Below are 14,230 nucleotides of genomic sequence, written 5' to 3' on the forward strand. Positions count from 1 at the left end.
GTGCAAAAATAAAAATGATTTATTTCTTTACTTAGGAGAGTTTGTAATAACATGTTCGTACGAGGTATGTCAACATTATCATTTTAATTGTGCCTTTCTTTATCGACAGAGTGTTCAACCAGACTCCTCTTCCCCTCGTCATGTAAGTATGTCATTTGCAAATCATTAGAACAGGGAGACTTATTGAGAAATGACATCAAAACAAGATATTAAATGGATTTTATATAAGAAGTAGAAAAAGTAGAAAGTCAGTAGTACTTTGAAGCTCTGTAGTTATTATTCAGCAGCTTTTTGTTGCTTTGTTGTGGTCCTGAAAGATGATGCTGCTCCACCCCCACCCCCCACCCCTTCCTTATGAGCCTGGGTGTTCCTCCCTCCCTTGTGTCAGTGGCCTGCTCTGAAACGGCGTCTTTTATTAATGCAGCTCATACTCAGCTGCAGGCACAAGCTTTAAATAGCTGGTCAGAGTTTAGACCACAGCTCACTCTCTTACTCTTTGTCTCTGTCTCTCTCTCTCTCTCTCTTTCCCCCTGGGTGTCCTCTCATCTCACCTCAAGGACTTTATTCCTTCCCATTTCTCGACATTTCGGGGTGGGGAGATAAAAAAAAAAGTCTTTTTAATCTGATTGGTGGTGCGTGAGCTGTCGCTGCCTCCCAGAGTAGAAAAGCAGGACATCTTATAGCCTCTTGGGTTGCAACCTGCACGCTGCAGATATGCATCCTCCTTCTCCTGTGAAACCTTACACTTGATACTATTTCTGTTTATACCTGTGTCACTCTCCATGGGGCTGATATAACACTGATGCCTTTAAAGAACGATTGTTAGAATGATTGTTGTATTACACTTGGCAGTTACTGTTTTTTGCTGTTATCCAAGGTTTAAAACAAGTGCGCACGCTAGCATTATGGCTTTTTATCTTGCTTAATAAATACTATGACAACAGACAATTGTTATTTAGAAAGAAAAATGTAAAACATTAGGATTTCTCTCCTTTTTTTCTTATTTTAATACACAGGGTATGTCTTACTGAGCTATATTGAACCACAAAAAAAATGTTTCTTTAATGATCCATTTGTATCCTCATACCCTTGTCCCTGCAGGGCCATAATCGTATCATAGCATACAGCCGGCCTGTCTATTTCTGCCTGTGCTGTGGCCTCATTTGGCTTCTCCACTACAGCAGCCTGCGGACCACTTCCTCTCGCTTCACCCTGTATGGAGTCGCACTCACCAGCTCCCTGGTGCTCACCTCTGCCAGGGACCTCGTCATAGGTGAGTACACTACCTTGTTACTTCTTTGTACTCTGTGAATAACAATCAGTGTTTAAAGGAAAGTCAAAGAGAAACATGCCAAAATGCTAAATCCTGGATGTTTTAGAAGTGATTTAATGAAAGGGGGTGACGTAGCAAGACAACTTTGAGCAGCACAGTTTGGGTGTGTATGTGTGCAAAAGCTGGAGGCTGAATCCAGGCCAGGAAATGCTTTAAAAGTTATAAGTAAACATATTAAGGGCCCTAAAAAGTTTGCTTATCCTGCAAGTGGCCATAAGCACTTTATCTGATAAAATATTAATGACTAAATAAGGAACTTTCAAAGCTGACAAAAGCATTTTTGGAAAAATTTATTGAGAATATTAAGAGTTAAATTTCAGGACTCATCTGATGTAGAATTCCTGGTGTGAGCAGTAATAACCAAACAACCCAGCAGCTATCATGAGATGTTGAAAGTGTTTTAAACTATGGAAGCACTGACAAAATAGCCCGAGTTCAGAAATCTCTAAAGTAATCCAAATGGTTCTAACGTTTGCCACCATTAATAAGATGTATGAAATAGGTTTCTGGGATCTGATCCATTGATTTTGCAACAGTCATAAAGTGCAGACTGTGTGTGAGCAACAAATCTCTACTAAAAACAAAATTTTTCTTTTGGTTTATATAGATATTAAATGCTCCTTTCATCAACCCATAATCAATAATTATTGCTGCATTGTCTTTGGAGACGTTGCTGTACACTATTAGGAACCAGTAATATTTGAAGTGAGCCTCAGGGTATTGTTTCCTGTGTGTGAAAGGTGATTCCTGCAAATTACAGAATTATAGGATGATAAATGTGTTTAATTTTGCTTTGCTTGCTTCTCCCTGCAGTCTTTACTCTGTGTTTTCCCATCATCTTCTTTGTGGGGCTGCTGCCACAAGTCAACACGTTCGTCATGTATCTCTTCGAGCAGCTGGACATCCATGTGTTCGGGGGCAATGGTGAGTAACTTTTAGATACACAACTTTTCTGCAGGGGTGACTTTGACCTCTACAGGATGAGACGTCAGCCACTTATCCACGTTGCTTTACCTTATACATTATGATATACCAGGCATCATAAGAGGCCACTGTGCTGATTTCAATTCTGCCTGCCCTTGTTGCTGTCAGTTTGAGTGCTCTCATTGCTGGCATCCTCCCTGTTCCCTTTGCAGCCTCTACAAGCCTTCTGTCAGCACTGTACAGCATCCTGCGCAGCATCGTCACTGTCGCTCTGCTTTACGGCTTCTGCTACGGAGCTCTGAAGGTGAACGCAAACAATGCCTAATAACGACTAAACACAAAGTGCAAGTGACGCTCAAGGAGGAGTGTATTCTTGATCTATAATGTTAAAAATACAAAAAAAAACGTATTTTGTTGAGGTGGTGACAATAAATGGAAAAAATAAGAAGTACCTGATTCTTGTTCTTGGCGTTTGAGGAAAACATGAATGATTGTGTCGAATTTCAGTCCAACTAGTTGTTGTCAACATCACTCGACACTAAAAACTGTGATGCTCAGTTTGCAGTAGAGAATTTATTGTGGAATCACCAGGATACACTACTTGATATTTATTGTCCTAATTCATTATCCTTTAATTCTCCATGTCTCCTCGCTTCCCTCACTTGCTTCTCGTCCTCCTGGTGAGGATGGGAGAGAGATGTGATGAAGAGACACATCCATAGTTGAGTTGTTATGAGCTATACGAGTTCTTACTCGTATAGCATCAGTTTTAATCGTTGTATTGATGTTTTGCACATCTGAATTACCTTTAAAACGGTTAAGTACAAATGTCCATAAAACGTATTTTTTATTCACATATATAAGTAAAGTATTACTGTACAGTATACCTAACTACATAAAGGTGTGGGTGTTAAATATAAAAATAAAAAATAAGACTAACTGTTGCTTTCCGTGATGCCAAAGCACATTGCAAACGTGTTAGATTTAACATATGAAACAAGAAGGTATAGAGACTCTCCCTATGTCGCTATGTTCTGTTATACTGGCTGCTGGTCTTTATCCATAGCACTACAAAGTAAGCCTCGTGGGAATAAGCTGCATCACATGTGGAAGAGCAACATTTAAAATTATGCAGATGTAGTCTATGCCACATATAGGCTACATTTGTTCTTGCTCACTCCTAGCTTCTCCAGAAGCCTCTTCTCTATGTTCTTTTTAATCTGCTAAAAGATCTGTCATAATGTTGGAGGAAGAGATTTGTGGGTCATGGCAGGATAGAGGATACACAGAACCATAATTTAGCATATTGAAAAGAAGCTATTGTCAGGATTCGTCTTGGACTGTTTCATGGTAGTCCATCCAGTAGTTTTGGAAACATCAGGCATCTACATGAACAAACTGTATGTGTAAATATACCAGCAACATAAGGTCAGACACCCAGAAGTGTGTTAAATCCTTGATACTGTGTTTCAGGAGACCTGGGAGCCTCATCACATCCCTGTGCTATTTTCTGTATTCTGTGGCCTCTTGGTGGCAGTGTCTTACCACCTGAGCCGGCAGAGCAGTGACCCCTCTGTCCTCCTGTAAGTTTACAGCCATGCACCACAGCTTTGATTTGTATTAAAGCAAAATTCACATATTACATGATTTTTAAAACCAAAACTGGTCCTAATGGTTGGATGGGTGAAAATGCCTTATCTGGTTCAAATAAGGATTTTCCATTAACTGCTTCATCCGTTAAGAGTTAAGTGTGAACTTTCTACTCAAACATATTCTGTGGATTATCTTAGATATGGATTTCCTGAAATCAGTTCAAATAGCTTAACACTGCTTCACCAAATAGTTGTGTTAACAGATGTTGACTCTGCGATCCTTCTGATTGTATAATCCCTCACAGGAGGTTGATGGCCTTCAAACCGGTAATATTTTCGTCTCTTTGATTTACAGCTCACTGGTACAGTCCAAGATTTTACCCAATTTAAGAGACAAAAATCCAGAAGACCCCCTGTCAGAGGTCCAGGACCCTCTGCCAGAGAAACTTAGGTCTTCAGTGGTGAGTATACATCAATTTTAGTTGTTAAAATTGTTGCACAGTTCTAATTTTCAGTCTAAAATAGTTTTTTTTGTTTCTTTGATCCCTTAAGTGTTTCTTTTCAAATGTTTTAGAATGAGCGTTTGCAGTCCGACCTGATCGTCTGTGTGGTCATTGCTGTCCTTTACTTCGCCATCCACGTTAGCACAGTATTCATAGCGCTGCAGGTACAGTCATTTCTTTGGTTTTGAATACAGAAAATCAAATGTAATGTGTGCTGTATTGTTACATTATATATTCTTTTAACATGCAGATCAGATGATCCATGCAGTTATTTTTTCTTGTTCTTAAAACCAGCAAACACAAACTGTAAGCATTATTGCATCTCTGTGTTCCCGCAGCCTTTCCTCAGTTATGTCCTGTATGCTCTGCTGGGGACGGTGGGGTTGCTCACCCACTACCTGCTGCCTCAAGTTCGCAAGCAGCTACCCTGGTACTGCTTCTCTCACCCTCTTTTAAAAAACAAGGAGTACTACCAGTTTGAAGTCAGGGGTAAGTACAGTGAATTTGAGTCACATGGGGGAAATCAGAAAAATAATTTTTATTTAGTCTTTTTCTTTCTTCATTTTCTTCATCATCTCAAATGCTCTTCCTCTCTTTTGTCAGATGCAGCACATGTAATGTGGTTTGAAAAGCTGCACGTGTGGCTGCTGTTTGTGGAAAAGAACGTTCTCTATCCACTCGTTATTCTCAACGAGCTCAGCGGCAGCGCCAGAGAGCTGGCCAGCCCGAAAAGACTCGACACCGAGTGAGGACTCCGTTGTTTCTCTTTGTGACTCTTTCTCTGATTTCTATCAGCTTTTTAGAGTGATGCAAGTTTGAATGCGTGGTACTTAAACAAAACAAAAAATGTTCTTTGCTGTTGCTCCAGAATCGGCGCACTGATGATCACAGTGGCAGGCCTGAAACTGCTTCGCTCCTGCTACAGCAGTCCTACCTACCAGTATGTGACGATCCTCTTCACTGTCCTCTTCTTCACCTTTGACTACCGTCAACTGTCAGAGACGCTGTTGCTTGACCTCTTCCTGATGTCTATCATTTTCAGCAAGGTGAGAGAAATGTATTTAAATTATTTGAGTGAATATTCTGATTAACTGCAAGACACATGCATACATATCATATCACAGGTGGATGATTCATATTACTGGTTTCTTGACTGTTTCTTTCTGGGGGGGGGGGTTGTTTTGTTTTGTTTTTTTAAGATGTGGGAGCTGTTCTATAAGCTGCACTTTGTTTACACCTACATCGCCCCCTGGCAGATCACGTGGGGTTCAGCCTTCCACGCCTTTGCTCAGCCCTTTGCCGTGCCTCGTATCCTTTCACTGCTGTCTCTTATCACAGCATACTATAGACTGAGTCAGCAGTTTCTTATGTTGGTCTGCAGCACTGCAGTAAATTCTTCCTGTTATAACATGTTAAGTGTTTTGTTTTTTGAGGCTGTAGTTTTTCTTGTAGCAAGTTGTCAAATGACCTTGACCTGAGACCTCATCAGACTCTGCCATGCTGTTTGTCCAGGCTGTAGTGTCAGCAATCTTCTCCACCCCCCTCAATCCCTTTCTGGGCAGCGCCATTTTCATCACTTCTTATGTCCGTCCTGTCAAGTTCTGGGAGAGAGACTACAAGTGAAGAGTTTTTTTGTTTTTAAACATTTTTCTGACACTTTCTTGCACTTCTAAAATGTGTTGCTCTTTTCCGTTTTCTTGCAGCACTAAAAGAGTGGATCACTCAAACACTCGACTGGCCTCTCAGTTGGACAGAAATCCAGGTGACGACATGTCTTTTGGTTAAAACTGTAACCAGAGAATTGCTTGCTTAAATGTTGATATTTAATTGGGGCAGACTTAAATCCTCATTGTGTCCTAGTGATCACACTGGTTACACAATAAAGCAGTGACGTGTGATTTATTAATGTACTTTACGCCTTCCTTCATCTGTCCTCAGGCTCTGACGACAACAATTTGAACTCCATCTTCTATGAGCACCTGACCCGCTCCCTGCAGCACAGCCTCTGTGGAGACCTCCTCTTGGGCCGCTGGGGAAACTTCAGCACCGGGGACTGTTTCATTTTGGCTTCTGACTACCTGAACGCGTTGGTGCACCTCATAGAAATTGGTAACGGCCTTGTTACCTTTCAGCTTCGAGGGCTGGAGTTCAGAGGTGAGGAGATCCATTTGTAAAAAGTGTTGAACCAGCTGTTGCAGGAATTCAGTCACTAATTAATGACAATTAATTATTAACAAATGCGTTGTAGTGCAAGAACTGAAGGTTAAAAGAAATTCAGAAAACAGGTGTTTCACTACAGCTAATATGATCAGTCTTATTTGTTTCCAAGTAGAATCCCAAGTGACTAAAATATTATAAACAATCTTCAAACGTAACCTTATTTGGGTCTTGTCAACCTAACCAAGATCATGTGGTCTAACGTTTTGTAAGTGTTTGTAAAAATGTATTTTATGACTTTTTAGTGTACCTCATTAAACATTATTTTCAAGTGTCAGGTCAGACCTGTGGCCCATATCACATCTCTCCTTTTACTCTTCACACTAAACAGGCTGTATGTATCGTTCAGTTAGTTTTAGAGCTTGGACAGCTGTGTCAACATATTCTTTATATTCTTTGTGTAATTATTATTTTGTCTGGTCTGACCTCTGTTATTTACAAGATTTTTATATTTCCACATGAACAAAAGTATTGTCCCACACCTCTTAATCTTATAATTCAGGCCTTTTCAGTCCCATGGCCATAAGTGTATAATATTAAGCACCTAGCCATCTGTCTTAACAAACGTTTGTGGGTCATTCTAAAGAACTCACTGGTTTCAAGTATGGTACTGTAGAAGGACGTCACTGCTGCAGCAAATCATTTTGTGAAAGTTCTTCCCTCCTGGATTTTCTACAATCAACTGTAAGTGTATTATTGCAAAGGGGAACCGTGCAAGAACCACAGCAACTCAGCCATGAATTGATGACATGAAGTTACAGGGTGGGGTCGCTGAGGCATGTAATGTGTAAAAGTTGCAAACGCTGTGCTGACTCAGTAACTGCAGAGCTCCAAACCTCCTCTTCCATTACGATCAGCATGAAAACTGTGGACAAGGAGCTTCATGACATGAGTTTCCAAGGCCAAACACTTCCTGTAGGAGTAATGTGTAGGTGGCCCAGTATGTTTGTCCATGTAGTGTAGCAGCACAAAGTTAACTTTAAAATTGTGAAGCCAGTTCCCATCGTAGATCTGCCATAGAGCAAAATAAATGTGACACGTATTGGCTTTCAAGTGTGTTTGGCATTTCATAGATCTCCAGTTTCAATCTCCATTCATATTTGTGCACTTGTTTTGTTTTTTGTTTCTTTTTTTTTTAAGGAGGTCAAACTAAACCCTGAGAATTATTTACAAGTACTACTTGAGATATTTCATCAGTGGCATTCCACTGTATTTGTTTAGTCATTCTTATCTCCTTCCCAAACACACCTGGTCGTGCTTTATCATCAGCGTGACTTTGTTTTATTCAGCCTGAAGCTTTGTGCTGCAAATAAACCTGCTGAAACATTAGCTGAGAACATGTGACGGAGTAAACGTTTTATAGAATTGGAGGCACACCCCAAAGCATGACACTCATCACCAGTTTCTGTCAGCAGCTTTGTGTTTATTACAGAGCATCTTCCTTCTGCCGGTTTATTGGATTAAAGCTCCAATGATAAAGTGATTAATCAACGAGTTAGTTAACAGAAAATTATAGGTTGAACTATTAATGATAATCACGATTCTCTCACTCGTTGCACTTTACCGGACTGAACTGGAACGGACCTGTGTCCCACACAGCATCAATAACATGCTGACTTTTCCTCCACAGGAACTTACTGCCAACAGAGGGAAGTCGAAGCCATCACTGAAGGGGTGGAGGAAGATGAGGGCTGCTGCTGCTGCGAGCCAGGCCATCTCCCTCACATCCTATCCTTTAATGCTGCCTTTGGGCAGCGCTGGCTGGCGTGGGAGGTGCTGGTCACCAAATATGTTCTGGAGGGCTACAGCATCACTGATAACAGCGCTGCCTCCATGCTGCAGGTGTTCGATCTACGCCGCATCCTCACCACCTACTATGTCAAGGTTTGTGGGATGACACGAGAGAAGAATGTTTTAGTGCAGTGTGGGATTTCTAAAAGTTCTAAATGCATCATCCCTTTCTGTGCTCAGGGTATCATCTACTATGTAGTTGCTTCTCCTAAACTGGAGGAATGGCTGGCCAATGAGACCATGAAAGATGGCCTGCGGGGATGTGGAGAGAGGAACTATGTCGATCTGGATCCCACTTTCAATCCCAACATTGATGAGGACTATGACCACCGGCTTGCGGGCATCTCCAGGGACAGTTTCTGTGGTGTCTATCTGGGCTGGATCCAGTACTGCAACTCCCGAAGGCCCAAGGTAATAAGGCCTTCAATTCTGCTTGTGGAACAGTTATTGTCCCCCAAATTCCAGCAGGCTATTGGTCTTTTTTCCCCCCAGCTGTACAAGCAAAGCATATTTCATTGCATTGTCACAATAAATAAAAAAATATTCTAATAGCATGACAGTGGCAACTTAAGATCTTCAAAGACTTTAAATCCCTTGAGCAGTTTGATTTTAATCACTCTTTAAAAAGTCATTGCATCTTGTTACTGCCCAAAGGGGTCCTGTATTTGCGTCAGTTGTTGTCAGATGATATGGGGGGTTGTTTTTTTTTTTAAATAAAAAACTATGTGGGGGATCACAGAGACATGTTGAAAATATCTGTATTTGGAGATAAAAGCTGCCCTCTAAAATCTTTCATGTTTTGCTTGGATTGTAGCCACTGGACAGTGAGAAAGACTCACCTCTGGTGCTGCTCTGCTTTGGACTGTGCGTGCTGGGAAGGAGAGCTCTGGGAACTGCAGCCCATCATATGTCCAGGTTATTTAGTAATTGTTATTGTATTGTGAGTGAAGGAGTTCAAATGTGTCATGACCTGAGAGTAAACAGTAACAGGAGGTTGACTTGTTGTGACAATTGTTCCTGTAGTTTTCCTGTTTAGCTTTCAAAAGCACATCTTTCTAAGCATAAATGCACTCATTGTCTTTTCCTATTTTCTCTCTGTCTGTGTGAGCCAGATAAAGAGTACCGACTAATCTTTTTTTTTTTCCTTCTTCTTCTTCTTCTTCTTCTTCTTTTCATCACAGCAATCTGGAGTCTTTCCTTTATGGACTTCATGCTCTTTTTAAAGGAGATTTTCGCATCTCTTCAGTGCGAGATGAGTGGATCTTTGCAGACATGGAACTGCTCAGGAAAGTTGTGGTGCCTGGTATCCGAATCTCTCTCAAACTACACCAGGTGAGACCCTGAATGTGGCCCCACTGAGCCCCCTACTGAGACAAAAACTGTCCTAAACCCTATACTCAACTTTATCTTCTCAACTTTTTTTTTTTCCCTCTCAGGACCACTTCACGTCCCCCGACGAGTACGATGAGCCAGCAGTTCTTTTCGAGGCCATCTCCTCTCACCAGCAGAACCTGGTCATCGCTCACGAAGGGGACCCTGCCTGGAGGAGTGCCGTTCTGTCGAACGCCCCGTCGCTCCTAGCTCTGCGCCACGTCCTGGACGAAGGAACCAACGAGTATAAAATTATAATGCTCAATAGGCGATACCTCAGCTTCCGGGTTATCAAGGTGGGTCTGCAACAGAGTCAACAGACTGCACAGAACGGTTTAATGATACTCACTCTAAGCCGGGTTATTTAATGCAAACTTGTGAATTTTGCTGCAGGTAAATAAAGAATGTGTCCGAGGACTTTGGGCAGGGCAGCAGCAGGAGTTAGTGTTCCTGAGAAATAGAAATCCAGAGCGTGGGAGCATCCAGAACGCCAAGCAGGCTCTGCGTAACATGATCAACTCTTCTTGCGACCAGCCTATTGGATATCCAATCTACGTATCCCCGCTGACAACCTCCTACTGCAACTCACACCCGCAGCTCGGACACATCCTGGGAGGTCCCATCAGCATCCGAAACATCCGCAACTTTATTGTCAGCACCTGGCACAGGTTTGCTGGATTTCCTATTGTGTTGTTCTTCTCTGTTGAGTATTTCTTCTGTATATTTTGGATCTGCGTTGAGATTAATGTGAAGATTTCTCTTGTCAGATTACGGAAAGGTTGTGGTGCAGGCTGTAATAGTGGCGGAAATATCGAGGATTCAGATGCAGGGGGTTTGTCCTGCGGCAGTGGGAATGGGACAGGTGGCGACTCTCAGCAGAGCTCAATATCTCAGGGGGGCACCTCAGGACCTCCCCCTCCTCACTCATACCAGCCACATACTCTGGGTGAGAACTACTGCTCCTCTGTCACATTTTGCCTTTAACAGCATAGTATGAAAACTAACCAATTCTCCCCTTTGTGTCCAGGCACCAGTCAAAGTTCCCAGTCGGTTCAGTCGGGTTTGGTGCGGCACTCTCCCGCCCGGGCCTCCGTGGCGAGCCATTCGTCATCATACCGCTATGGCAGCAGCCGCCACTCCTCGCTTCGCACCTCCACCACCGGCCTGGAGCCCTGTCGACGTTCCTCTACCAGCCAGCTGTCTCTACGCACGCTCCCTACATCTCTGCAGCTCCGGCTGGGCTCCACCTCTGATCCCGCTGGCCCTTCGGCCTCCCTCTCCAGCCACAGCATACCTCCCTGCAAACGCCACACACTGGTTGGCCTACTGGGCAATGATGGCCTCTGCAACACTGTGACAGACCCCCTCAGCCAGCACCATCACCATCATCAACACCTACAGCAACACAACCCCACTGTCTCCACAGTACGGAGAGATGACATCTCCTACAGAGTGCAGGTTTGTAAATACTCTGTTCTGTGTATCCACAACAGCAAAAAAAGTCCTGATATAACTATTTTTATTTTTTATTGTTCTCCACTTTATCCTTTGTGTGTTTGTTTGTGCGTGCAGTGTCAGTGATTTCTTTCTAGTAAAAGCCCTCAGTTCCTTTGTGGTTGCATAAGTTTTTACACACTGTCGGTCCGTGTCTTCACCTCAGATTGTGGACGTGAGTCTGGTGCTGGAGAACATTAACTTATCGAAGCGGAAAGAGCTGCAGTGGCCAGACGAAACCATGAGACTGAGAGCAGGAAGGACCTGCTGGAGAGACTGGAGCCCTTTAGAGGGCATGGAAGGGCATGTAAGTGTGTTCTCACAGATGTTACCAAATCAGCACCTTTACTTATTTTCACACACAGATGAAGTAAACTCTAGGTCATGTAAATATGTGGCTATAGTTTGCCTCATACACTCATTTTACACACCCACTCACCTCTGGTGCTATAAATGTGATTTAGCAGTTATTATCATGCTTGCACATGACCTATTTTTTTGCCCTGTAACACCCTTTCTGACCTACTTGTTCTGTCATAAATGCTTCATAAATTTTATTGGATGTTTCTTCTATTGCCCCCTGCAGGTGATTCACCGGTGGGTGCCTTGTAGCCGAGACCCAGCCAATCGCTCCCATATAGACAAAACCATCCTGCTGGTACAGGTGGAAGATAAGCTAGTGCCCATTATTGAGACTGGGGTCATTGAGTTGGGTGCAGAGGTTTGAGGATAAGCAAGCACACAAACACAAACAGACACTTGCACGCACACATATACCCCTGCGCGCTTGCGTGGAGATGAAGTCAGACCTTCTTCTGGCTTTTAACAGGAGGCTGGAGACAAACAGGAAATGGGAGCTCTCCCCCCTCCCCCGTTCCTTACTGCTGAGGGGGAAAGGAAGCCAGGGAAATGTGCAAGCACAGGCAGAGTATACATTTATCCAATGCTTTCATCGACACTCACATCCACAATATCTGCCTTGCTTTGCGTCTCAGAAATGCTGCATGACAGTAAACAACTCTTAAGTTAGTTCTTGCTACTGGTAATTAATTTCTATGCATTTCCTTTTCTTTTTTTCTTTTGGAAATCCTGACAGAGCTGAGTGTAAGGAGCTCGTGGAGCTCTTTCTTCTTTCTTGTTTGTCCTCTATTTGCCAAATAAGTTTATTGAATATCTGCTATGGATTCATACATGTGAAATCCTTATGTTTTTTATTTTTTGTTTTTTGCTGCCAAGACTACAAAGAAAGTTGTGGTGCAGAACTGACAGAAGTCAGAGACTCGATGTTGTCCTCAACACCCTCTGTTTCATTGTTGTCATTCCGTTTGGATTAGTTTGAAATTTGCAAGATTAATTTACGCCTAAGAAAAAAAGAACTTGCACTATATATTTTTTTTTAATTTACAGTGATGGACTACAATCTTTAGATAAATTCACATTTTATTTATTACAGATTCTGAATGGCCATGGTTACAGATGCCTTGGGAATGGAAAGAAAAATGCAATCATTATTCTGTTTTTGGCCATTTTTATTTTAATATTTTATGTTTGATAAACTTGAAAATAACTTTTTACTGTATATGATTATATCTATATCTATATATATTTACACAAATATATATATATAATGTCAATGTATAAAAGATTTTGTTTTCAATATTTATTACTGTGAATACGGTATTTACACTTTGTTACATCTTTTTTTTTTTCATTTTGGGACAAAGATTAATGTACAAAAGACCATTGGTTGAAAATGAGATGCCGCAATTTCAGTGGACTGTTTCTCTATTTAACTTAATTCTTTTCTATATGGAGAAATAAAAGTTTGATTTATTGCTGTCTTTGATACTCTGAATGATTTTATTCATGAGTTTATTTTCAAAAGAACAACCTAAACAACTTTATCATTAAAGTAGCTCTCTTCTGCTTTGCTAATTGTTCTGTGCCATGCAAAAGTTTCAACCCACCAATCATATCTTTTATATTTTGTTTCCAAGGAGACAGACTTTCTTTTTTCATTTTCAAGTTTTTCATTTGGACATTGGCTGCTTTTTCACTCTGTGAAACTCACTCATTATTTTCAGTCCAATCCTTGTTCTTGACCATTTTCAGATCAGTATTTTACATAAATCATTCAAGCATAAAAATGGCACCTAATTTAAAGGCTGAAACTAGTCTTGTTTACAAATAACGGACATCTTGACAAAGAACCAATTTTAAATTCTGTCTTTGTACGCTTTGAGACTGTCAGCCTGTCACAAAAGCAGATTTTGTTCCCATTTCTTTACCTGAATCTATGAAAATTGCCAAAGGAAATGCAGTTGGACAAAGATAAAATAGTGTTTTTGCACCAACAAGGTGATTTCCAAAAACCTGTTTGCTTACAATTAGCATATTTTATGGTGTGCAGTTCATTTTAAAAAAATCAAACAAAATTGCCAGCTCTTCCTTTACCTACAGTCTTAAAAAATATATTTGCAGCAGATGAACAGTGTCAGAAAGTGATGTCTTTAATAAATGGGGGGAGGGGGGGGGGGGGGTTATCCAGCAAAGATCTAACACAGGCCCTGAGGGAGAGCTCTTCTGTTTATTCAGTTCACTGAAGCCTCATCAATAGAAGGATGGCTGTCAAGGAGCCATTCTTAAGGCACAGGCAGAAAAGGCTGTGGTATGCCAAATTAAACAAGAACTAAACTGAAAATCAGTGGGAACAGGTGCTGTGGAGCGATGTCATACACTGACATCCTTAGAGTCCAAACCTCAACATTACTGGAGCAGTGTGGTATCATCTAGGCAGCAACATCAAAAGAAGAGCTTTGAATTAATTCATTATATCAGTCCTGGCGTTCCATATTCAAGTTGCCTGGATAACTATTCCTGAATACTACTTATAAGAAATTACAATAAGAGAGCTCTGGTTGTTGAAGAACAAAGGTGGTCATAGGAAATATTTGAAGCTTGATAGAATTGTATGGGTTAAAATCATTCTTTCAGAAAGTTTTTTT

The 14,230-nt window shown here is 41.5% G+C and overlaps 1 protein-coding gene across 4 annotated transcripts in view; it reads left to right on the forward strand.

The window, feature by feature from the left end:
* The window catches only part of pcnx1 (pecanex 1), a 38,209-nt gene extending 25,489 nt beyond the window's left edge, over window positions 1-12,720 (forward strand). For 2 of the 4 annotated variants that reach the window (XM_085343651.1, XM_085343652.1), the window contains exons 13-36: window positions 110-142; window positions 1,102-1,273; window positions 2,147-2,257; window positions 2,470-2,561; window positions 3,731-3,840; window positions 4,205-4,310; window positions 4,424-4,516; window positions 4,691-4,841; window positions 4,956-5,097; window positions 5,221-5,398; window positions 5,552-5,660; window positions 5,842-5,971; window positions 6,056-6,114; window positions 6,291-6,506; window positions 8,200-8,453; window positions 8,541-8,771; window positions 9,175-9,275; window positions 9,542-9,692; window positions 9,797-10,027; window positions 10,125-10,399; window positions 10,499-10,677; window positions 10,759-11,189; window positions 11,392-11,532; window positions 11,812-12,120. In XM_085343651.1, the coding sequence (XP_085199777.1) occupies window positions 110-142; window positions 1,102-1,273; window positions 2,147-2,257; window positions 2,470-2,561; window positions 3,731-3,840; window positions 4,205-4,310; window positions 4,424-4,516; window positions 4,691-4,841; window positions 4,956-5,097; window positions 5,221-5,398; window positions 5,552-5,660; window positions 5,842-5,971; window positions 6,056-6,114; window positions 6,291-6,506; window positions 8,200-8,453; window positions 8,541-8,771; window positions 9,175-9,275; window positions 9,542-9,692; window positions 9,797-10,027; window positions 10,125-10,399; window positions 10,499-10,677; window positions 10,759-11,189; window positions 11,392-11,532; window positions 11,812-11,952 (3,837 nt within the window). In that variant the 3' untranslated portion in view covers window positions 11,953-12,120. Of the gene's footprint in view, window positions 1-109; window positions 143-1,101; window positions 1,274-2,146; window positions 2,258-2,469; window positions 2,562-3,730; window positions 3,841-4,204; window positions 4,311-4,423; window positions 4,517-4,690; window positions 4,842-4,955; window positions 5,098-5,220; window positions 5,399-5,551; window positions 5,661-5,841; window positions 5,972-6,055; window positions 6,115-6,290; window positions 6,507-8,199; window positions 8,454-8,540; window positions 8,772-9,174; window positions 9,276-9,541; window positions 9,693-9,796; window positions 10,028-10,124; window positions 10,678-10,758; window positions 11,190-11,391; window positions 11,533-11,811 lie in introns of all 4 variants that reach the window. The other 2 variants (XM_085343649.1, XM_085343650.1) reach the window with 2 other exon arrangements.
* Window positions 12,721-14,230: the final 1,510 nt, after the last annotated feature.

This window comes from Diplotaxodon limnothrissa, linkage group LG19 (genome assembly GCF_057381915.1).
Source record: "Diplotaxodon limnothrissa isolate DT_005_m linkage group LG19, D_limnothrissa_male_GT1.1, whole genome shotgun sequence".
In the NCBI taxonomy this organism is placed as follows: Eukaryota; Metazoa; Chordata; class Actinopteri; order Cichliformes; family Cichlidae; genus Diplotaxodon; species Diplotaxodon limnothrissa.